Raw genomic sequence first — 26607 nt, 5'->3', positions numbered from 1 at the left:
ATTTCCTTTTACAAGCCCTAATACAAAAACATACAGATATTTCTCTCATATACCTCTTGATCCACTGAGAATGTGTAAAATGGCTCACAGACGTACTGCTTCCCATTTAACAAATTTTTCACATTTTGTGACAATGCAACCACAGACTTTATTTTATTTTACACAAATTAGGTAATAATTATGAAGTATAAAGTTTTTACTCCTCAACATCTGAAACAAGTGGGTTGTTGCATTCAGCCCCTCTGTAGAACCACCTTTCAGTGCAATTAGACGCACACTATAGTCTCTACCAGCTTTGCCCATATAGAGGTTGAAATTCTTGCCTGTTCTTGTCTAAATAGACCAAGTTTAATTTTGCCATATGTTCTTGATGGGATTTAGATCTGGACTTTGACTGGGCCATTCTAACACTTAAGGGATCTTCAGTCTAAACCATTCCAATCTGTCTGGCTCAGTCTGAAGTCTTTAGCAGTTTATCTTCTGGTATTGAAACTTTGACCAAATTCCCAAGCTGAAAAAAAAAACAACCCACAGCATTATGCTGCCACCATGACGTTTCAAAAAATTCAAAATTCAAAACTACTTTATTGATCCCAGGGGGAAATTAAATAATCACTGCACTGATTGTTTTTAGGGTAATGAGCAATGTTTCCTCAACACATGATGTTTTTTAACTGCAAATGAGATTTCTAAGGACTTCCTTCTTTACACTGGGCCATAAAGTTATGATTTGTAAAGTAGTTGTCAACACATTTTCGTGTGCAGCGCTGGAAGAGTAAATAAAGAATTATGTTATTGTATTCTATTCTATTCTATATGGCCATAGGTTTGTAGTGGTGTGATACTTTCTTTGTTGCTGAAAGATGTATTGTATATAACTCTTTTAAATGTTATAAAGCTTGGGATATTGTTTTATAACCTAACCTGTCTGTCTGGATTACAATATAACAAAACGTGAAAAAAGTTTAATTATTATTTTTAAAAAAAGCATTTGCCAGGTATTGTAATATGTTTGCATTTAGTAGCTAACAAGGGTATGTAAAAGCATTTTATAGAAATGAAGGCCTAAAAAAAACTGATTCCGCCGAATAAATATTTGATTGATAGTTTAATTTTAAACAGAGACACAAAGAAATATATAATACTTCATACAAAATTATGGCTACGATCATATTAGTGATGGAATGTCTCTGGAATTGTCTTCATGGCTGCGCAAAAAACTCCAACATTAAATTACGTTTCCTACTTTAAGCTGCAAACATCTTTTTTTTTTTTCCAAGAACTCCATACCAATATGCATTTATCCTAGGGACAGTTTTCAACTGTACTTGGTTTGTAAGCAAAATACAAAGAAAATTAATTGCTATTGGAACTCATAAAAAAGTATAAAAGAGCAGAAATGCGCTATGTGATACAGCAATCCACAGGTCATTAAAACAATGTTTTAATTAAAGCCTCACATATTAAAACTTTACAACAGGTGATATGAAAAAATTTACATTTTCTTTTTTTCCCTTGTGAACTTTTGTACAACTGGCAAACAAAAAGAAATCCCACAAAAACAAACTCCAATATCTTTTGAGTTGGCTTTGGCAGTGCAACAAACTGGCTCTGCAGTATTTTTCCATCAATGTCAGTGTTGGTAAGCAGAATAAAAATACAAGGATCCTTAAATTATCTACCTTGATCCAGAAATCTGTGTTTACCATAAAATATCCCCTTTCTTACGCATAATAAAAAAAACATAATTTAACTGTTATACATTTGACATAAAAACAATAAGATTAATTAAAGAAGTTATTTTTTTGGATGGGGAAAGGGTGGGAAAAGCCAGTTACACACTTTTGGGCAAATCGTCTGGAGGGTGAATTGCTGCAAACAGGAGATCTCGTCTCTCCCCTCTCTACAAAACATGTACAGCAGATTACAGCTACAGTTTGATGGTGTGATGACATAAATGATTTATGGCAGTTTCTGTCTCTGTCAGTTCAGTCATTCATCCAGATAACTGCTTCCAAAGACCTTTTATTTCCAGTTCTCTTCATTCTTCAAAGACATTGTCTGCTTTTGTGACATAGCTTGAAAGTGTCTTTAAATATCACCGAGCCACCTCCCGTGTGATGACTTGAACAGTTAGATCTGCAAGAAAGATGGAGGAAAGAAAGTCTTGTACATACTGGCCAGTGTGGGAACAAAGACTTGGTGTGTGGGTTCCTGGTTTCCAGCGAAGATCTAGTGAGTCACTCAGTCCAAGCAAGGAGTGATAAAAATGTTTTCCAAATATCCCCGCGCTGTACTGATCTCACATCTCTGGCCTCATAAATAAAGCTTTATTGTTAAATAAAATAGTGGGAGATAAACGTCTTTCAGCATTTTGTGAAGCCGGTCGGTTCAAACGAACAACTGAAAGACGTCACAAACAACCACTGGGCGAACAGCCTGACAGGCTGCTGTCAGTTCTCAGCCTATTTCATAGACAAAACCCCCAGCTAACATGGTGATCCCCCTGTACATGTATGTGCATATCTGTCTACAACAATAAACAGGTTCTTTATATAACATTCTAAATTTTACACACTTCTTAAGTGCAACTTAGAAAAGCAACATGGAGTGATGCTTTTATTCTATTCCTAGGATTTCCATTTGGCTCAGTAGATGCTGACCTGGGAGAGGACCTGTGCGTGGGCCTGGATTTGGGAGGGGTGGGGATGTTGCTGAGGGGCTGGCTGCGGACTACCAAGAGACGCGGAGCCTCCCACTGAATGTGGCGTACCAGGAGAGTGCTGCGGTGGAGAACACTGCGACTGGTGCTGCTGTTGCTGCTGCTGCTGCTGCTGCTGGAGATGTTGAATCTGCTGCTGATGCAGTTGATGCTGCATTTGCATGTGCTGCATTTGCATGTGCTGCTGCTGCTGCTGTTGCTGTTGTTGCTGCTGCTGCTGTTGCATGTGGTGCTGCTGCAGCTGTTGCTGGAGGTGGTGCTGGAAATGCTGATGCTGCATCTGCTGCTGGATCTGTTGGTGGTGCATCTGCTGCTGCTGCATTTGATGGTGCTGGAGGTGCTGTTGCATCTGTTGCTGCTGCTGCTGCTGGAGCTGCTGCATGGTGTGCTGCTGCACTGATTGCATGGGTGGGCTCATCTGAGACACGGCTGTGGACTGTGCGCCTGCCGCCATAGGCCCACCGGCACCCATCTGGCCCAGCAGCTGCTGAGGCATCCCGGAGGACATGTTCTGGTGGGAAACTGTGACTGAAGTCACGACATGGCTGCCCCCTAGTCTCATCTGCAGAGGCTTTGGGGCGATGGCCCGTGGCAGTGCTTGCTGCAGGGCCTGGGAAGCCGACGGCATGGCAGGGTGCTGGTTGTGGGGCGTGGGCAGCACCAGGCCAGGGGACAGACTGGTGGAGGCCAGGGTCTGCTGAACGGTTCGGATGGTTTGAGCTTCAGCTGATTCTGCTGCAGCCTGGAAAAAGTGAAGAAACATGAAGGGTAGTAACTAGTTACATTTATTTGAGTAACTTTTCTGAAAAAACAATTACTTTTAGGAATATTTTTTACTATGCTGTACTTTTTACTTTTACTTGAGGAACTTTATTATGATGTACACTTCACTCACTATGAGTAACTTCCCTGAATGATGAACAAACTCGGTGGACACCAGCAGTTTTTATTAGTTTCATAAGTCTTTTTTACTTTTACTTGTGTAAAAATAATTTGAAGTAGTGCCATTCTTACTTGAATACAATTTTGGGTACTCTACCCACAAGTAAAATATTTCTTTGTTAAATACATTTCTGAGATAAACAAACAAAGGGTTCTCACCTTGGAGACCAAGCTGGCACGGTAAGCAGCGAGGGCCTTTAAGTATTCCTTCTTGGCAGCTTCTGTTTTACTTTTATAAACCTTTAAAGAGACAGAAGCAGATCTAAATGAGTAAAAATTGCAGATACATTCAGATGACGAAATCAAAATTTTACAATACCTGCTTCTGTTCCTCTCCAAGGCCGTCCCACATGGAGGCTACAATCTTGGACACTTCGCCGAAGGTAGCGTTGGGGTTCTGACCTTTGATTGCAGCCTGGGTGTCTCTGAAGAACAGGGCATAGGCAGAAACCGGCTTTTGTGGCTCATTGGGATCCTTCTTCTTTTTCTTTTTAGGAGTCTTGGGCTTCTTTGTGGGATCGATTGGGGCTGGCCGCTTCTCCCCAATAACCTTAAACGTAAGAAAAGTTTAAAAATAAAACCCAGTTAAAGTTGGTAAAATAGGTTCTCACGCCACTGTGCATTCATTGCCTTACACTTATGTCAAGTTACACTTGTTTTTCAAGAAGCCACTGAACAAGGGAAGATACTCACCCTGTTGCTGTCCTCCTGGTCATCTTCGTTGATGGAACTGGATGGAGACGGCGTGGCTGACTTGCTGGCAGGGGGCGATGGCGATGTGTGGTTGATGTTGGGTCCAGCCATGTTCAAACTCAGCTGTCCGTTGAGCTGCGATTGGTTGATGGTGGACAGCTGATTCCGTGACATCATGCCATTAGGACTGTTCATGCTAATGATGGACTTCATGACCATGGACGGGTTAGATGGGTACTGACGCAGATGACCGGGCCCAACATTCTAGAGGAAAAATAAAGACAAGGTAAGATGAGACGATAATACTGCCTTTAAAGTTGAAACATTTTCATAAAGATAAAAAAAAAATACAAACAGCTGATAACCAAATCAATATGAAACCAATCTGCTTTAATGCAATGAAAGCATTCCTACAAATTTAACATAATGACTTGGAGCAGAACAGTGAATCTTTTTAAGACTTACAAAAGATATGATGTCTGAAAGACAGATTAATAGGGATGAGGGAGGCAGTGGTTTTCTATCTCATTAATATAGCAAAGCTTGCCAAAAGAGACCCGCAAGAACCTAACCCAATATTCTGGGTAGGTAATATGTTTATCTTGCTAACCCACTGGATTAAAGACTCCAAGTAAAGGTTTGATGAACTGTTTTAAGTCAGTGACCTTAGTCAAGGTATGGAAAACCTAGCTCCAAACATTGCATAGGGATTATCAAGTCATGTAGATCAAGTAGACCCTTATGCAGTTGAACTTGGACAGGTGGTCTCTATGAACCAACTTCAATTGTAATAAATATTGGGGAGGACTGAATAATGTTGAATTTACAAAACATGAGAATTAGCACCAATTTTAAATTGATAAAAGAAGATGCAAGTCTTTCTCCACTGCATTTGTTTTTTCAGGAAGGCTTGTTGAGGTTATTATAAATAAGAACATTTTTTGTCTAAATATGTCTTGATTTATAAGACAAAAGGGAACTTTTGAGCACATTTATTTTTATAACCTACAAGAGTGACAAAATTGATTTTAAGTAAAGTAAATGATCTGCATAAAGAGGAACCTGATACAGATTCTGCAGATAGTCATGCATTTTGTGTCATTGCAGTTATTACTAATGTTCCTGATGCGCCTTGATCTGTCTGTATAAGACTCATCTCTGAGCTCAAGCTGTATTCAGTGTAACACCCTCCTGCACAAACTCATCAACCTGTTTCCCTTTTCCAGACCTGAAAATGGGTCATTCGATTCTGTGGATTGCTATGTGGAAGATCTCATGTCAAGATGTCCTGACTCTTAAATGTCTCTTACAAGAAATGATAAATTATCCTGACAAATAAGTATTGGATGGCCACCCAGCTCAGTTCTCGGTTAAATCATAGCTCAGAGCTTAGATTTACCAGTCTTTAACGCCACAAAGGAACTGTTGTCTGCAGTTTTAAAAGGCACACTGAACAGTCTTTGTACATACCACAAAGTTAGTTTAGTAACACATATGTGCCTTATTTTAGGTTGCAACACTGCAGAAGTGTACCTTTCATGCCACATGCTTTACTGGAAAGAATCATAATCTGAAGGTATCAAGCCAAAGACTTTCTACAGGTCAAACTAAAACATTGAGTTCTTCAAAGTCTCTTAATGTTACAAACAACATGTTTACACTGATTGTGACAAGAATGAAATTACAAGTTCTGCTAGCTCTCCAGAGGGAAGACTGATCAGGGAGCCAGCAGAGCTGACATGAAACAGAGAAGGAGACTTGAACAGAAAAGGTGATTTGTTCTCCCTGCGTTCATCCATCTGGTATTCAGCAGCGCAAACTCAATCTCTCCCAACATCAACACATCATAAACCCATGCACCTGGCTTTATTGAAAGAACCTTATGAATGCCCGTCTTCAAAAACAATATTGTAACACTATTGCAGACAGCACATATTGGATCTACAATCCATTTCTTTCTCATATGCTGCGTCTCCTGCTTATCATAAATACAATATGCCAAGTGAGAACAGATTTATATTTACAAGTGCGAGCAGGTTTCTACACAAGGTGGGGCAAAGCTGGGGAAATAAATCAAAGCAATAAGGTTGTGATACTGCCCATTTGGAAATCTTGCAAATAAATGTTGCTGTAAACAGACCTGCAACCAAACAACTATGATTTACATTTCAGCAAGGGCCATTGTCATTACTGAGCAGTAAATGGTTTACAGTTTGTTCTGTCTGCATCTGCAATTATCAAAGGCACACACCATTAGTTGTGGTCATCTGTATACAGTAATAACATTTTTGGACAATTCTTAAGGACCAGTTTTGACTTTAAGATGTTGACAATTCTGATTAGTAATTTGGTGAATTTTTCCCAATTGGCTTCCAGATAGATGCTGCACATTCAGCAAAACAAACACCGCTGTTCACAGTTTAACAATATAGATCATATGGTTTGTTTTGGTTGAGTAAAAATCAGATAAAATTTGGGGACAGAGTTGCACTGGATATTGTATCAAAGCACTCAATACTGCAATGGCATAGAACTGCTTGAATGGTATATTTATGGACCGTTCCTTATTTGCATGCAAATAAAGTATTTGACCAATTGAAGGGACCTTCAGAGTTTTAGGGACAAAAAAATATAGAGACTATAAATAACATAGCAATTTATTTATTTCCAAATTTTGTGTGGGTCTGATTCGGAACACATGCTTTAAGTCATAAATTAAAAGAAAAATGCAGAAAAAAATCCTAATCAGTGCATCTTGAAGAAATTCCAGGATTAGAATTCCTGATTTAAAGGAAAGCTTGACAAATTAGAGATATTAAGTAACAGATGTCTTGATTGTGAATATAAATGTGACAAATTCATGTTTACTTTTGTCCCTGAGCTTGCTCATTTGCATTTTGATTGCAGTATCACCAGCAGTCAGAGCAGTGAGATATTTTGATAATGATCATTTAACTGCAAATAAGTCTTTATCTTGAGAACACAGCGGCCAGATGTGCCCCCCTTATTTAGAATTACATGTTTGTGTGGGTGTGTTTCCGTCTTTGTGTGTGTTGCTATGAAGCTGAAATGTTCTGTCTAATCATTAAAGGGTTTCTGAATGTAAATGCCATTTGTAATATTCCCTACTGTGTTGTTTTCTAAGTCAAAGATGAAACGGCAAACAATAACAACACAATGCTGCCAGTCATATGCTTCATATAAAGCAAACAATGTTTCCAGTCCTGTTTGCTGGAGCCACTTAAACTCCAAACAAGGAGGCAAGGACAAAATAAATAAAATCACAAAGTATTGACAATGTGCTAAACCTTTTCCACAGTAAACACCGCAGCGGGACTGAATGCAACGTTTTGCATTCAGTGGGTGATAAAAATCTCAACACTGATGCCCATGAAAACAGCCTCGAGTCTTTTTTAAGATACTGGAAATCTGAATTTGGGTGGAATTTATGAACAGTAGTGCCAAGCTGTAACAGGCTGAAAAGAATGTTAACAAGTTCAATTTCCATTCAATCAATGCCAGAGCTCTTGGAAATGTTCCATGGCAGGAGAGGGGTAAAATCATCTATATGGTAATTATAAGGATGAATCCCCCAGTAACTTTCGCCAGCATGAAAGGTCAGTCCTATTAAAGATAGTTTATCAGCGCTCTGCACATATTCCTTTACGCTGCTTCTAAACGGGTACATCGGGGTTTTTTTCCCCTCCATTTTCTGCAACCTGCTGAAGCCTGTGCTTAAGCCAAATGAGAAAAATGGAATTTTGAATGCCGGTAAAGGCTAGAACAGCAGAAGATGATTTTTTTTTCCTCCCCTCTGTGCCATCTCAGTCAAACACACTTCACTGTCTTAAAAAAAATCAGTCTATATGTCTCGTACACACCTAACCTGCACTTAAAAACATATCTCCCTCATTCTGCTCGCCTCTGCTCTTGAACTCGCAGGCCGATAGGCTCCCTCTCCTCCCCACAGTCTGCTACAGCCACTGACCCATACCCCTCTCTACCATTTCTCTTTTATAGATTATGTGTATTTAAAACTTGTTCAACATGACATCATTTCTGTTTGAGAACCTTACAAAAAAGTAAATTACAAAATCAATCATGCAGAAGGTCAAGCTGAGACTTCATTACAAGTATTGCATGCCTGCATGAATATTTTTCATTTCTGACTGACCCAATATGTCACAATTGCTGTCAAGAAAGAGAAGGGGGCAAAAAAAAAGAAGAAAAAAAAATCCACTCTCTTAAATTGATGTACAACTCATGTCAGTGCTTCGTGGCTTGAAAGGGAGATAAGAGGGATGTGTAGAAAAACAGGCTTTCTGCAACAGTGCTCACATTTTCCATTTCATTCAGGATATAGTGGGCTTTGACCAGACAGTAGTGAAGGTATTGTACTCACTGGAAATCTGCCAAGGATATCTAAACAACAAACTTGAGATGATACAGTTGAATTAATGAACGCAATCAAATTTTCCACACTTAGTGTTGCTTTTTAAAAAAAAAAAAAGACAAAAAAGAAATTACTATTAAAACCATACACAATAACTGCATTTTTTTGTTCATCTATTTAAAATGTTTTGTTTTCAGTTGTTTTACCAACTAACTGGTTCTAGTGCTAAACTGGTTCCAGTGTTTGTTTAGAACCAGTTCCTTCTCGTTCCACTGCCGTTGTTTTGGATCAGCCTAATTATTACGAAAAAGCTGTTAAGTTTGCATTGAATGAAAGCTTTTTAACATCAAATTAACACTGGATTAACGTCTTTTGTGTTCCCACTATTTATTTTGATAGGACCTGTCTTAGAGGAAAGGTCAGTGGATAAAGTTCCAGGTAAAGTTGATGTTTTTCCCCTCTAAATGTATAACACTGTTTATGACTCACTTATTAAAAACTGTGGCTATTTTAATATTGCCAGATGGTGTTGATAAATCTTGCTCTAAGCAGGGTTAGCTTCAGTTTTACTGAGGATTGTGAAATTTTCTCAAACATCCCTTGTTGTTTAAAATGGCATTAATAAATTAAGATAGAGACATAGGAGCATCTGTTTGCTGGGATAATGAGATGAATTAGGTGATTTATGTGGTTATTAATAGATCTGAAAATAACCAAAGCATGATGTAATCAGCAGCATGGCTCTGTGTTGGCTCTCAGGTTGTAAAAACCCAAACTGGCTGAACCACCAACTTCGGTTAATTCATTCAACTCGTTTTATGTGACATCTGAGCTATAGATATTTAAACAAAAACAAAACTTCCAGTAAAACGGCACAATAAGAGCCAAAACCAAATATTGCTTTGAATACCAAAAAACATATTTTACAACAGCTTACAATCTGTGTGGAAGCACAGCATCACTAAATAAGAGTAGGTCTCCATTAAAAGCATAAAACAAATTTAATATCATCTGTAACACTACTATGACTACTTGTACTACTAAAAACAATAAAATTTATGCTAAAAATATTTTATTCTGGGCGTGCTGTGGTGGCGTAGGGGTTAGCGCGACCCGTATTTGGAGGCCTTGAGTCCTCGACGCGGCCGTCGCGGGTTCGACTCCCAGACCCGACGACATTTGCCGCATGTCTTCCCCCCTCTCCTTCCCAGTTTCCTGTCAGCCTACTATCACATAAGGGACACTAGAGCCCACAAAAGACCCCCTGGAGGGGTAAAAAAATATATATATTTTTTATTCTGCTAACTAACTTTTTTAACCATATTTTTTAAGCATATTTTTGACTGCAAAAGTGATACTGATACTTTGATAAATCTGTACTAAAAAAATCATTAATTGCACTCTTTTCAGTAGCTCTTTAGCTTCTCTGTTTTCTTACATGATGTGCATGACTAAAACTCACTGCTCTTAAATATTAGCGTATCTGCGGCTGTAAAGCTAATGGCATGTGAAACAGCTAGTTATGAATAAAATGAAAAATACATAATGCGTCACCCCATGGTGGTAAATGTGATGAGACAGCGGGGCTCGGATCCCCTGAATATTGATTTTAACATCCAATCCAACCAGTTGACTACTGTAGGCTTCGGATCCAATCACAGAGGACACGCAGCCCATTTCAGAACACGCTTACATGTGTCAAGAAAACCCTAAAATGTGGTGAAGGCACCAGGTGTTTTTTGAAATGGAACCCACAGACCCTCGCTGTGCAGCAGGGAGGAAAAAAAATCGAGACGAAATTGTGAATAAAGCAATACTGGCAGCTCTAACTCCAGTACTATTTGGCACTATTGAGACTCAATCACAAATCAGGAGGACACATGCTGCGAGACAAAAATGAGAGTCAGAAGCTTGTTAAGAGAGCAGATTAAATAAATAATGACTTCAGATTCAGGGCTTGCTAGGCACACTGCAGCTGAGAAAATGCATTTCTTTTTCGTACGAGCCCAGCATCTGTGGCCAATTTACAAGACATACGCTCAACATTAAGGGGAGAGGAATTAGCACAACACTTGGCAATGCACTGGCATGGAAGAAGCTTTTGAAAACAGCCCAGGTATATTCACTGAATGGGTTTCTCATTAAGTTGTGATAAGAAAGAGACTTTCACACCGAAAGTAGTCAGCACCAGTAAGCCAACACAGAGAAAGCAAAATAAGTGTTGGAAAATATGAGCATGGAGGCTTGATGAAAAATGTAATTGCAATAGTGCACAGTTTATTTGTTTGCCCCTGCAGCCACAACAAATAATACAGAATGTAATCATGTATATAAGGTTGTCATTCCTTTATCAGTGTGCTGACAAAATGACAAAACACCTCTCCTAGGGCCTGCGTAAATCATTGTCTCTGTATATGGAAGCCCCTACAAACGACGCTGTTACTTATCTCATTTAGGAGTTGTGCTTTGCTTTCAAAGCAAAAGCAGCGATAAAGCCAAAGATGAAAAGAGTTGCTATAGACACCATCATAAGACTTTTGGGGATCAATCCCATTTGCAGGAAAAATGAAGGGCCACTACAAGCCTTGCTGGGCTACAATGTGCGATGACTGATAACAAGTGAGCAGTGTGCCGGTGACAATGCCGGTAGGCAGGGAGCACAGACCCATATTCTCCCCTCAGATTTTAATAGAGTCTCTGCACAATCAGAGACATGAGCCATGCAAATGGTGTTAAAGAGGAATAATGTTTGAGAATCAAATCTAATCCTCCAGCAAGTCGGCAGAACAGTCAGGAATGTAATTGTGTCGAGGTTCCGTTTCTTCCAGATGCAGAAAGCTTAACTGACCATGAAATGAAAATTCCTTAGGCAAAAACCCTTCTGGGGCTAACTTACTATATGCGGCAGAGATATTTTAAAAGCTGCAATTATTTTATATGCCAGATGAATAGAAGCAAGAAAAAGAGTGGTAAAAATTTTATAGCCTCTTCCCATATGGAATGTAAATAAATATCTGAGAGCAGGGAGTGTGAGAGCAGCACTTCTAACACACATTTCACTTATTCATACAGTTCTAATGATAATGACTGCTTGGTTTGATGCAATGTGATTTGTGGCTCGCAAAGTAAATGCGGCACCGGTATCATTGTGTCCTCATTCACGCTTTTGTTCTTTTATTTCTTCTCTCCTAAATGAATTTTCCATTTCTGTAATAGGTCTGTAAGACAACTAGTCAGCCAGTGACATTTCCATTTTTCCTCCTCAGTGCTTCTACAATTGTGGCATTTGAAAATGCATTTCCACCCTCAAATGACAATCTCACAATATGCAGCACGATATCTACATGAAGAACAAGATTATTTTAATCTGTAGTTCCAAATTTGATCATCAGTATGTTCTAATGAAGAGCAGACAGTGTGGAGGTGAGCTTTAACCTAAAGCATTGTGTCTTAGCAGGTCACTTAGTTTGGTCTCATAGGATCACAGATTTTACAAAAGCAATCAGTATCTTACAGAGCATTTCAAACCATGAGGAGTCTTGAACATTGAAGGTTCCTCATTAATCCATTGAGATTAATAATCTTATTTTGTTGAATTTAGAAATCAAGGAAGCTTTGGAATAAATAATTATTACTAGTAATTTTGGACGATTGTGGAAATGACAGTGATAAACAGTGGTGTGTTCACTTGGTGCTCGGAAATCAAATTTTCCAAGCTCCAGATTGTTGATACAAAAATTCCCATAGAAGTCTGAACTCTGACTGGTACAGTCAGAGCTCTTTAAACAGCCAAGAGTTCAGTTGGCAATATAACCTCCATGCATACAGACTGTAATGAAGGCTGGAGGTTTAAATAATTCATTAGCACTTCTGACGGTTTGTTTCTCATTAAACCAGTGATACATATACTGTAGAGCACTGTAGGATCTCTATTTATAAAAATGTTCAATTTGTGCTTAAAGCATGAAATGGAGAAGAACACATTGCTAAAGTTGTGTATCACTAACAGAAGTTAAAAGTCTCAACAATTACTAAATTCCACTGGTTTTCAGACATGCAGCTACAACACATTGAGTCTAGGTGTGACATTGCAAACAGTCATTATGCCTAAAGTAAAAAAAAAAAAAAGCTGTTATTGTTGGTGTATTTGTGGAGCTCAAGAGTCTCCCTGATGTTCCCAAAATACATTTTTATGAAAAGATGGGATTAATCTTCATTCATAATAGTTACTTGTGGGTTTTTCCAAGTCTGCATCTGATCAAAAATCTAACATCTCCAATTAATTCTTAGGCTACGTTCACACTGCAGGTCTTGATGCTCTGAGTTGTTACTGAAATCTGATTTTATTGAGTGTGATTATTCATGCTACTAATTTAATATGACCCTAATCAAACTTATGTGTGAATGGTTCTCACTTTAGATTTATAGGGAAATTATAATGATTGTCTATGAACATTAACATAATTTAGTGAAGTTGTACTTTTAATACAATGCGAAAAAAGGGATTAGGCTAAACGGCAGGTAAGTTCATTAGTTACAACCTGTAGATTACAGAAACAAAACTAATACTAAATACTTTTGACTAACAGTATGTATTAGCTTTCACTCTGGCAAAAGAAGCTTCTGAAAAAAACATGAATAAGTATGAGAAACGGTGGTAGTTTTGTGTGCCATTTTCACTGTCCTAGCAGAGATGAATGTGTTTTGTACTCCAACACCTGTGATCTCTTCACATCTGTTCATCCTGCAGTGGGAGGGGTCATCTACACTCATGGTAATTTTTCTTGTTTTTTGTTTTGTGTTTTGAATCTTCGCAGTAACATAATATCATGACATTTACTCAGAGTGATTACATAGATCCTGTGTTGTAAACAAGGGCAGATGCTGTGCCAGATGTGCTGACAACAAGATGTGTACAAAAAGCTGTGAAGGTGACATTATATTACCTAAAACAGTGGTTTCCAGAACTATACCCATCTAAATCATAATTTTTCATTTTCCATATCTCATCAAAAATCTCATCTGGAGCAGCTGCTGCAAATACAGGATGCTTCTGTGACAAACTACAGACATTTCAAACTGAGTCTGGGTTTTTGCAGTACACATCTCTTAAACATTTTGTGTTTTGTCACATCACAACTTTACAACAGCAAATATATTTCATTGAGATTTTATGACCGACAAACAAACCGGAGCAGAACTGTGAAATAGAGGGAAAATGATCATTGTCTTTTAAAGATTTTCTGACAGTAAAAGTCTGAAAAGTGTGCTGTGCTTATGTTTTCACTGCCCTCATTCCTCTACAACTAAGGTTGCAAGTTTCTTTGGAGAACATCTTTCAGCTTTGCTGTAAATGTTGGTCATTTTTTGGGTGTAGGTCTGGACTTTCATTGGACCAGTTCGACAAAAACACCTTTACCTAAACCATAATAGCGCTCTTGCTGTACACTTAGATTTGCTGCCCTGCTTTGAGGTCAGTCTCTCTAAACCAGTCACTAACCCTTTAGAACCTTCATGTTTTTTGTTGTTTGTTTTTTTGCGAATTACCCTCTTCCTTCAACATTGCATGTTGGGCATATACTAAAATATTTTATTTTGTTCCCATCATACGGAGCAACAAAACATCTTTAATGTATTTCTACTTGACACTTCTTGACACCACAGCTGTATTTGTAAAGTGCACAAATAATGTTCTTTTAACAAATTTTCCCTCCTTAGCTGTGGATCTCCAAAGTTCCACAAACTCATTCAAAGCTACCATAGGCCTCATGATTATTGCTGAGATTTCCTGGTCATGGATGTCCACCAAACCTGACAGCAATGTTTTAATACGTCTGCAGATGTGCTATGTTCTTTCTATTTTCAGATCAATCTGTTTAGATGCACAAGGCTTGGGTTGTAGTTTTAAAACTCAAGTCTGCTTGTAACTTCTCCACAACTTCATTTCCTACATATTGTGGTTTGATTTCTAATGTTCTCTAGCAAATCCCTGCCTTCATAGACAAGCTGTATACTGAGATTCATTTACATAGAATCTCTGGATTTCATTTAGGGACATTAGAATTTTCTAATTTTATTATTGAAAAAAAAACCAACTAACTTAATTTATAGCAGTGCTCACCACATGCTGGCCGTTGTTGACAGACACCCCTTCTTGGTCCATCATGTTGCGTGAGATGGTAATTGAGGGCAGCTCCAGACTCTGTGGGGGAAACTGAGGAATTATTGGACCTCTGTGTTGAGGTGGGGGCTCTGGCATCGCTGGAAAGGGCGAGTTCACTTCAGGTCCGAGACTGGACTCAGTCTCAGGTGGAGGTGTGATGGGAGGGATCTCAAACTCCTCATCCCCCAAGCTGGGCGTATGAAAAGTCTGCAAAAGAAAAGAAAACACAAGAAAATCATAAAACAGTAAAATGCAGTGAAGCGTTTGCTGTGGTGGGTCTTATCAAATTTGCCGGAAGTACACCTTTAGGGATTAAATGAAACAGCTCTGCTTAAGCGGAGAGTGTTTTAGTAGAGTGGTAACACACTTGCCTCTAAGAGTGGTTAGATTTAACATTTCCTAAACCTACTGAAGTCCACTTTGAGGGGGGAAGAAAAAAATGTGAAAGGCAAATGCGGAGGAGGACGTCAAAAGCAGAAATATCAAGCAGCAATCACTGAGAAAAGAGAGGATACATGATAAAAGCCCTTAATCTTGGGGATGGAAGATGTTGGGTTGAAGTGCAGGAAAAATGCACGTCACAGGGAGATGGGTTTAAAGAACATTTTCAAAGATTATTACGCCTGGCCAGAAGTATTTCTTTTTGTTCCCCCTCGCCTGCACCCTTGAATCTGCTCATCAAACAGCCTAATCCTTCTGCCTTTCGAATTAAAGCTTTTGGTCACGCTTAATTTGCTTATGTGCCTTCTTGGAGATGGGGCTGTTCACCAACTTGGGTCTTGTTTTCATCTGCAATATTGCATTAAGCTACTCTGTGCAAGGCCAAAATATTCATTTTCCCACAATGACCACAGTGTGGGACCACATTATTGCACGGCATGTGACCTGAAGTTCTGTTCATTTCTGCTGCTGAGTCACACATACCGCATCACCTATTAAAACTGACATGGTTTTCAATGCTAATACTTGGAACATTATGCTGCATTGTGCTAAAATCTATTTTAGCTTAAATGTGTTAAAATACTGAACTGTATCTACTGTAGAATATATTTAAAAAGAATAAAAGCTCTGAATCTTCTAATTAGATAGCTTGTAACATCATATTTAGCAGTCACATTATAACCATGGCAGTATGAAACATAAATTCATTTTGAGTGGTTCTTTTGCTCAGGAATTACTGATATATAGTTGTAGCAGATTTCTTTTTTTTTTTTTTACGTTTGAGCTAAATTAAGGAGTGAATGTTTGACTGTAGATGACGGCTAACTTTCAAATAACTACAAGCAGTATTAGCGTGAGGGGGGGTTTATGGACAAACAAAATGTTGTTAGAAAATGACTGTAGACACACATATAAGTTTGAAAAACATCTGCATTGCTTACTATCACAATTTGGTGACAAGGGAGAGTTGATGGCTGTGTACATCAGAATAATGCTAGAAAGAACAGGAGCAGAGAACTACCTCAATCTAAATGGTGCCAGATTTTATTTCTAAGTAAATTTCTTGTCACTATGTCCATTTTCCACTGGTCTGGAGTAAAGGGAGACTTTTAAATCCCTCAACAGGGTGGCTGTTTTTTAAGTCTTTAAACAGCTGCACACAGGCAGCATTTCACTTAACTTCTTTGTGCTCATTGGTTAAATTAACTTGGAAGGCTCTACTATATGAACATAAACTGAACTATAGAGTTTTCTGTTTCCTTTTCCTTGGAGTACCACTGCTTTATGCACTGAGGTCCACTTTCAGTGTTCCAGATAATGTTATCATTTTTGTTCTCAAGTGTGCTGTGTTTGCTAATTTTTATTTTATTTTTTACATATTTCTTGATTTCAGACTTTGAAAGGAAAACTTCAAGAGCTTCTTGACTCTTGGTCACTTTTATCTCCTCGTTGTGAGATAAGCTGTCTTCACTACTCATCATATATTTAAATTTCAGAGGAATTCAGGTGTGAAACCATTTGGCCAACAAAATAATCTTGGATTACAGCTATTTGTACATCCATTTATCTGTTGACTCACCTTTACACACACCTGAATGCAACTCTCAAAAGAATTTATTACATTTTTCTAAGCCTTGATGGCGTTTAAATCCAAGTACTTTGTTATGCATTGCAGGTTTAGCAATTATGTAAATGCAAATAAAGCTCATACCCGTGCATATATAAAGGTTTTTCACTCAAAAACACGAGGTGTATTAAACACTTTAACATTAGTCAGCAGACATAACTTGAACAATCCAGTCCTTTCTTTGTCTGCTAAGGGGTGGAATAACAGAAGGGAAACAAGAAAGGGAATATGCCAACACAGACCTTGATTAGGGAGTATTAATGTTCCCCTGGCTTGCTTTAGCACATTGACACTTGAAACTAATTCATTGTCTACTCAGGGCAGCTGTCTTTACAAAAACTGAAGAAGGCAGAGCTAATAAGAGTGTTATGCTTCCCTTTTCAGTGTCTCCCCCTGTTCCATGACTGTTTGTATGCCACTTTATATTCTTCCCTCTGGGCTAAAGAATTAGTTCTCTTTCCACAGGAAGCCAGATTCAAATTCGTAGTGATTTTTGGTAGCACAGAAAATGTTAGGTCCTTATCAATAATAAACACTTTCAATATGGAGTTAATACTGTCAGTGCTTTGTTCTTGCATAGTTTCCTTTTAGTCGATTACAAGAAAGAGAAAACTGATTGTAGCTTACAGCAGGTGTTCAGCAGAATGCACATTAGCAAATGTTTTAAGTCTAAACCAAACCAAACCAAAATGTCTTGAATCATGGGAAAAATTTCCAGTAGCAAATGGAAAACATCAGAAATCACCCATCTTTAGTCTTTGTTCAACATTTTCAGCTTCCCACATGGAGCAGGGTCAGTCTTTGGATCTGGTTCCAGTCTCATCTGGATCATATCATGCAGCAATATGAAGACAGCTGAACACCACTCCAATAACTCCAGGAGAAAACTGCATGCTTTCTGTCAGTCTCGCTGAGTGCTCAGCAGCCAGATATGAAACTATGACTGTATTTTTATATAAACTTAGAACTAAACCATATTCTTTTGTACTATATCTTTCTAACATACATAGACTGAATTTTTTTAACCATTCATTGCATGAATATCAATTTTCATTCTTTTCCATAAATTCTTATATGGATTTTGGTCTGGATTTTAACCAATTGGAATCAAATCTGCAACCATCCAGCTATTCAATTGTAGCTCTCACTGTGTGATTATACTTTTTGTCCTGCTGGAAGGTGAACCTCTGGCCCAGTCACAAGCAATTTTCAGTTCCTAACAGGTTTTCTTCCCTGTGTTTAGCTCCACCCAGCTTCCCATCAACTCTGAAGGAAAGCATCCCCACAGCATGATGCTGCTACCATTTCGGGGAGGGTGTGTGTGGGGCAGAGATGCATAGAGTATCCAAAAATTGCACTCAATTTTTGTATGAAATGGCAAGAAAGAGAAATACCATTTCAACATATTTTCACTCAAGTAAAAGTAAATAAACTCCTGAAGAAAGAGTACAAAAGTATTTGGTAAAACATTGCTCACATGTGCTATTAATGAACTAGGATTTCCTGCAGAGTTACATTGCATAAGATAAATTAGAATGGATATGATAATGATAGTATATGGAGAGCTGTGCTATAAAGTTATGAACTTAACCATGAGATTTTAAACAAATGTCAAAGATGAAAGTTGGCTGAGGTCGAAGCCACTTTTGAAAGAGAACAACACAAGCATGACAGCGACCTTTAAGTATAACACAGATACTTAGCCAGTGTAGAAGACTGCTAGTGTTTACTGTCTTCTAAAACACAGAGGAAGACGATGGAGAAGGACAGAGGGAAACAAAATATTACAGTGGGGGAGGGTGGACGGAGCAAGATCAGTATCAAAGACCGTGCTTGTGTGCTTCTCCTCTCATTGCTAATGATGATGCAAATTAACATCTACACCAGGGGCACCGATAATAGAGACATGGAGTTTGTGTCTCATATGGGGGTTATGGAAGATGTCAGCTGTCTGTGTTGAGAAAGCCTTCTCCCCAGGGTAGAGGTGCCAGATTTTACTGGAACCCACAGAGTGTTACAGTGTCACATACTGTCTGGTGTCATTTCGCATAAAGCCAGTCTAATTCTGCACCAGGAGCAGCTTAGGGAGCTCTGTTTGGAGATTAAGAGATGCACAATCCACTTTCTTTGCATCACCAGCCTGATTATCCATTTAAATTGTTCTGAAAGGCTCAGCCCAGCTAAGTGCCAAGTCAGATGCTGGCTTTTGGGTGTGCAGGCATGTACATGTTAAGGGGTGGGCAAGAGGGAACACAACAGAGAGAGTAGTAGTGTGCATGTGGATGTGTGTGCGTGCCTCCACCGCCAGCCAGAGTTCGGTTGTATGAGGGCAGAGCAGGGCATGTAACAGAGAGGCCTGATTTACCCCTGTGGGAACATCCTAAACAGTTGTGTGGGAAATACCCACTTGTCCATCCTTGGTGGTAACCGTGTCTGTGTCAGCATAACCAACAAAGATACCATATGACAAAATATGCTAGATTTATCTCTTTAAAGACCTGTTGTAAAAACAGATTTAGTTATAAGTAGTATGTTAGAGTGTTAACTTGAGCTAAATGCTGAAGTTCACTTGTTAACATTTTATATATTTTTTTGTCTGAATTCTTTTTTCAATATTTTTACCTACAGATACATTTGTCTCTGGGATTAAATGGATGTACCTCAGTAAAATGTAAACAAATGAAAAAATATATACATTTCGGTGTCACCCAAATATTTGTATTTCAAACTAAAACACTGTGAATAAATAAGAAATGTAGAGCAAAAGTCCGACCAGCAAATTACTTTTACCTCAACAAAAATGTTCTACAGTTACAAAGACTTTGCTTCACATCATTTTGGCTTAGTAACACTATTTCACTTGAAACATCAATAATTTCAGTTTTAGGTTTCTTTACACAAACACTTTGTTATTTTATTAGTCAGTTTCTGTGATAGCAGTTGTTCAGGGTGTTTCCACGTTATGAATGTCTGCTGTTAGACTGTCACTTCAGATCCAAATAAGCTGCTGCTGGCCCCAACTCAATGTCTACATTTGCACATGAAAATGGCTGCAAACAAATGCGCAAATATGCAATTGTACATCTTTGAAAAGCATTAGTAAAGCCTCATGTACAACCAACAAGAATGCAGGGCGGTTTCTGTACAGTTAATCAACAGCAAAACACTTGTGTTTTCCAGCAGCCACTGCACAGGGCAAAAAGCGATAAAACCAGCTGATCAAATGTTATGGAGCTCAGCTTGGTAGGTGATGGGCTGGTCTTCCCTGGGGTTGCTAGGTAACAGCGCAGTGCCTGTCGGCTGTGACTTAACAGTTGATAGGTTTTTGAAACAACTAATTTTCCAGACATCAAAAAAAGTAACTTTTTTGCTAAAAAACGGCTAGGATATTTTATAAAAGCCGACTCAAATTGAGACTCAAATGAAAGTATAAAAAAAAATTGCAAAATATTAATTTTGCATAAAACATCCCCTTTAATATTACTTGTTATAAACTTAATGAAACATAAAAAACCAGAAGAAAACAGATGGGGGAAACAGTTAATAACGCCTTTCCAGTGTTTTATCATGGTGATGCCATGATACCTTTTTCAATAACAGGACAAAGAGCAAGAAAAGGCTTTTCAGGCAATAGTCCCAGTCCCTCAATAAACGTAGTAATCCAATTCACAGATGCAATAACCAAGACTTGTTAAAGGCAGCAGCATGCAATTACTGCCTATAATAGGCCTCGGAATCAATACAGGCGGGGTTGAAGATCCAGTTTCGAATATCTAGACAGGCAGAGTGGAGCTACTCAAATGACAACATCAGGCATGGCACCCCTAATCAGCATTATTTCAAATTTGGAACATTTGTAGTCCATTTCTACATATTTATAGCTCATTACATGACTCTAATTTGATTGCAAGAGTAAAGTGATGCATCTGAGTGGAATACAATCGCAGTGTACAGTATCCCTTTTCCCTGAGGGAGGCAGTCAACCTCTCCCTGCTACGATGTGAGCTTTACCAGGCACACCAAGGTCATCTTATCTCATCCTCTAAGTGCATAAGGTAAATGATACACCGGCCATCCAAACACAGCAAATAAAGGGCTGCTGTTCTGAAGTAGAAGCTTCTTGTCAGAGCAATATATACAGCATGAGATTTACTATACACACTGTGCAAACAGCAGATGAGAATAAACAGGTTTCTATTTAACTTAGTGTGCAGCATTTGTATCCAGCCCCTCTGAGTCAATACTTGGCAGAACTACCTTCCACTGCAATTATACTGTAGCTGCAAGTCTTTTGGGGTGTGTCTCTATCAGTTTTTACAGTTGAAACCACAAGTTTACATACACCAAATACAAAGACACATAGACGCTGTTTTCTCACTGTCTGAAGTTAAATAAAATTAAACTTCTCATTTTATGTCATTATGTCATTTTATGTCAACTAATTCCATTTGCTAAATGCCACTTTATTGAGAGAAATAATGTGTCAGAGATTTATTCATTAATGCCTTCAAACTCAAGAGTTTACACGAAGAATGATTAAAATTTCTTTAAACAATGAGGGAAAGCACAGATGATGATGTCAGGGATTTGGAAACCAACAATGAGGCTAAACAAGTCTGGTTCATACTTGAGAACAACTTTAAGATGCTTGCCATGTTTACACTATAATTATACTCAAAACTTTTGACCTAACACATGCAATTTAAAAAAACAATAATCCCTGATTCTGAGCAAATATGTAATAAAGTTTGAATTCAAAGTAAGTCACACAAAATGTTTTAAAAAATATCTTGCTATGTTTTCTGGCATTTAGCAAATTCTAACTCACCCAAGAGAATTTTCGGATTTTAATTATTTTTTACAGTGCGAGTAAACTTCGGATATTAGCTAAATACTGAAGACTAAAACTTTACAAAATTGTGTTTATTAATAGCTTAATCATAGCCAGATGGAATATGTAATGTGCAGTCTGAAGATTTTTGCCAAAGATAGCGTTATGTCAATTATGGACATGATATGTTTTTTGTTTTTTTTTTTAATTAAGGGCCTTTTCATTAAAAACATAAATATACATCTCATCATACCATTTGATTCAGTAAAAGTATTTCTATTTATCATAGAGCAATAATAAAGGATCCTTCATTTTTAGTGCACATCCAGTCACATATAAGGCAAAAGCTCACACAGCAGCACACAATAGAAAACTTCAATGTTAGGAATAATGATCTATGTTTATGACTTTGTCTCCCTCTTTCTTTCTTTTAAATGCACAATACCATCTGTGCCCTAACACTGGAAACAGTTGTTCCTTTTGATTAAATGCAAATGAGTTGGATTGTTTGTATCAAGGATCCCCTGAAAGCCCCTCTTCCCCTCACCGCCGCAGTGGGCCCTCACAGCTGGGGGCTGAACGCTCTCCAAGCATACTGTGTCGATGTGTTCCCCACTGCATTGGGCCTACGCGGCCCGTGGATACAGAGGATATGCCCAGTCAGCGTAAATGTGGGGGAAAATTAGACTTCTTCTCTAATGCTCTGTGGCTTTGTGAGAAGGCCACTATGAAGACAAGGTCGCATGCTCTGCACTGGGTGTGTATCTGTGTGTAGCTGCTTGGTCTTGTGTGTCACAGTTGCATTTCTGCTGCCCAGTTGACATGAATGAAAACAATGAGGTTAACAATGACATCTATCTCTGTATTTTGGAGCAGTGCGATACTGCTTTGCTGTGGTTTTTGAAGCCAGATCAATCTCTGAATGAGATTGAACCGTTTGAGCCACAGAGGACGACGGGTATTTTTGGTACTCTTGTCTCTAATGACAGGGCACCAGAGTGGGTGGAGGGGGAATAAAATGGGTAAATTTAGCTCACTGTTAGGTTGACTACAGCTCACAGAGGCAGCAATAGACTTCCATAGGAATCACTGGAAGAATGTTATGGTATTATTCCTGCAACTCTAAAGCAAAATCCTGTTGCTGACATTTCACTTTTTGTAAGTGCCAACAGATAGAGCTACTTAGAGCTCTGTGATATGACTGGGGAATGTCTTTTTGCTCCTTTATTATAGCTCAACAAAGAGGAAAAGAAACAGGTGTTTGGAAGATGCAGCATTATCTCAGAAAGCTGGGGATCCATGGTGTATTTATAGTGAGATCACAAAACAGTTACCTCTGACACCAAAATGTAGGATGAGACTGGCTCATCTTTTCATTGCCTGTATGTATTTAAGAACATGCAGGAGGATGTTCTATCATTTTACAAGGATGTAGTGAACAACTGGTGGTCACGTTTGGAATTCAAATTGCTACATGTGTAATTGTTGGGTAAAATATGCTAATAGCATAGCTAATCAATTATAAAAACAATAGTAATCAGTTATTTTGCTCAAATTTGATATAATTTTTACATTGGTTGCACCTAGAATATGAATATATGTTTATATATATATATATATATATATATATATATATATATATATATATATATATATATATATATATATATATATATATATATATATATATATATATATATATATATATATATATATATATATGCATGAGTCGTCTTTGTTGTATTACATTGCTGTTATTGCTGTTTATACACAGTATATATAGTATTAAAAACCTAGTACTCCTAGTGTTAATAGTCCAGCATATATCAGGATTTATTTTTCTATTTAATATTAAGCTGGACAAAGCATTTTATTTTTTGTGTACATATTGTTTACACTTTACACTTTCAGGGTTGCAAATGAAAAAAAAGCAAGTTAGTGAGGTACAGTCTGTGTGGTGAGGTGTAAATGAGATTTGCTGTTATTCTTCTTAGATTATCTTCATTTACAAAACCATCTTGCAGTAAGTGAATGATTTTACTTAAAAAGTTATAGAAGTTTGCTGATGTAGCGTGACATCTCTGTAACTTTGCGTTGTTTTCGAGAAATCACTGCTCTATTTTACTAAAAATGTTTATCTTTAAAACAGATCAAATTTAAATGTGTCTACAGGGTAGAAATTCTGTTTTTCTTAAAACGAAATTAGAACCAGCTGAAATCTATATTGGTAGGTATAAAATCAATTACAGTAAATTGGCCATAAAATCTCTGACTGGTACAAAATTACATAAAGAAAATCCCCCGTTGATGTAGAAAAGGCAGAATGAGGCCAACTAATATGAGTAATATACATTTTTGGATGATCATGTTGTTTTCTGTGAAATCAAAATACACATTTAATTGCACAGACATATTTTAAAGGACATTTGGACAAAAGTAAAGTAAAGTGTACTCACATCCCCAGCAGCGAGAAGGGCGCCATTCGCTTCCGCCATGTTCATGTAATTGTTATTCTGGAACTATAAATAAGAAGAAAAAGAAAACACAATCAGTCAATGACTTCCAGTGGATTGAGTGGGCAACCCCATTCTCTCAACAGACGTCTGTCACTCACACAAACTGTCACATTTTGAACGTTTGCATTAACCCTTTCCTCCACCTGCACAGTCGCATTCTGCCACTTTGCTGTTATTGTTACTCGATGAGAAGCATGAGAGAGGCATGGCCAATTCAAGCCAGCGTAATGAGAATCTGCTCTGGCTATTCAGCTCTTATGGGATGGCAATTAAGGATATGTTTGCATCACAAAGCCAAGTATCAGGATGCAGTGGCAGGTTATTAACTTCAAATAACCTATGGGAGGAGAGATACTAGAGGGAAATAAAGAGGTGGAGGGTGTGTTTATTGTGGGAGGGGTATACTGTTGGTCAGTGACAGCTGGGTTTCCTTTTTATTTAACTTTCATCATTCTCATGCATAATTTCTGCAATAAAAATTTTAACTCCGGTGCCTACATGGCTCATATAAATGTGTGGGAAACAATAGAGAGTTGGTGCGTCCCACTCTGTAAAGATTGGGTAATATTTAAGGCAACTGATAAGCTATTAAAACCCTGTAGTTTGGAAAGAAATAACATGTTTCCACAACATGTTCCCGCCTCTCCCAGCCCACACATAGCCTGCTGGCAAAATGGTAGCCACTTTGTTTCTTCTGAGACACGACTGCGCTGACAGGTAGAAACAATGGGACATAGAATGAAGAATTATGGGCTAGCAGCTGGGCCCAGGAGCACAATGCACCTCTGCAAGAGTGAGGAGAGCAAACAGTCTGCACAACTCAGGGAGGACAAAATTATGGCGAGGCTACATCTTTATGAGATTCAACTGAGAATGCCATTTTAATAAAAGTTCTGTGCATTTATTACAAACTCACTTAAAAACTGTGGATGACAGCAAGTTCAAAACACTCCTCATCAGAATATTCACCAAACAACAATGGTAACAAACTAAGATCTAAATAAGAGAACATTTTAATGAGCATTGTGGGTTTTATTCTATACGCCCTTTCTTATGAGTGGTTAGTATGAGAATGTAATTACAGAAAGAAGTGCTGCTAATCAGCTGCAAATGTTATCCATTAATTAGTCTATGCCCTGGAGAGAGAGTGGGAAGTCTGCAGAAGTGTTAACTGTGGTACGCAACAACGAGTAGAGGCGCCATGAGCTCTGTTTGTCGTTATTGAAGCAGGTGGTTCGAGCCCGCCCGGGCCTCTGGTGCCATGTTAGCCTGAAGCTGCCCCACTGAACTACATCTGACTTAAAAACCAGGGTTTATATAGTTTCTGTCAAAATGTTCAGACAGAAAAAGTGTATGGCTCCAAAGAGAAACATCTGCTACAACTGCTACAACTCCTTCACTGCCCAGCTGTGTGTAACTTGGAGACATGACATGGCTGGGTTACGTCAGCCACTCGGCTGGTAATTAACCTTACCATGGCCTTATCTTGGAAGTGCTTCTCTGTTCCTCGTCTTCTTTTAGATAATAAATTAAAGTCCCAGAGATATCCCTCTCTCTTCAAGCACACACTAAGAAAATTGTTCTGATTTAGAACAAGATAAGGCTACATTCAGGGCAGACCCTGCTTCTTCTGGTTCCGTGAGTACAGATTCGAAAAGGGAGCTGACAATGTCTCATGTTAAACACTTTTCAGATAAAATAAAGAGAGTCCTAACAATAAAGCAGGAATTAGCTAATTGTAGTCTTCCTATTTGTCGGCTTCACATGCAGTCGGTAAAGTAAATATTGAACGTGATAACAAGTCAAAACCAAAAAAATAAAAAATAAACATATGCTACACTGCACTCTGTTGAATCCATAACTCAGAAGGGGAAAGACCATTATTTCATCATAAACCAGCTATGAGCAGGTGCTCCTTGCAAAATGTCTCACGGAGGAGCAAAATAGCAGAATAACCAGTGAATAGCTACTTACAGAGAGCTTCAGAGGAACCTGGAAGTAACAAAAACTGTTTTTTCATGATAACAATGAGTAATGTTAGTAAATAGTAGCTGTGTTTCCATTGCAAATGTACGCAAAAGCTTTTTCAATTTTCTGCTAATGTTGAAAAAACACAATGTCGCAATTGCATTGTTTCCATTAAATAAGAAATGCAATTAAAATCCCATGTGAATAAGCTTTTTCATGTGATGTGTCATTAAAAATCATGACGGCGACAAATGTAAACACTTAGAACAGATATATTTATATATTTCAGCCATGGCACTAAAGCTCATCAA

General features: G+C 38.2%; 1 protein-coding gene across 1 annotated transcript in view; it reads right to left on the bottom strand.

Moving 5' to 3' along the window:
* Positions 1–1420: 1420 nt before the first annotated feature.
* tox3 (TOX high mobility group box family member 3) overlaps positions 1421–26607 on the bottom strand; it is a 54219-nt gene continuing 29032 nt past the window's right edge. Inside the window, exons 2-7 of the mRNA XM_014473220.2 lie at positions 24269–24331; positions 14872–15120; positions 4358–4621; positions 3984–4214; positions 3824–3904; positions 1421–3464 (exon numbers count right to left, since the gene is read on the bottom strand). Coding sequence (XP_014328706.1) covers positions 2649–3464; positions 3824–3904; positions 3984–4214; positions 4358–4621; positions 14872–15120; positions 24269–24331 — 1704 coding nt within the window. The 3' untranslated portion in view covers positions 1421–2648. The remainder of the gene's footprint in view (positions 3465–3823; positions 3905–3983; positions 4215–4357; positions 4622–14871; positions 15121–24268; positions 24332–26607) is intronic.

The sequence above is a fragment of the Xiphophorus maculatus genome, chromosome 4, assembly GCF_002775205.1.
Source record: "Xiphophorus maculatus strain JP 163 A chromosome 4, X_maculatus-5.0-male, whole genome shotgun sequence".
Classification (NCBI taxonomy): Eukaryota; Metazoa; Chordata; class Actinopteri; order Cyprinodontiformes; family Poeciliidae; genus Xiphophorus; species Xiphophorus maculatus.
This window is presented reverse-complemented; position numbering and strand designations above follow the sequence as displayed.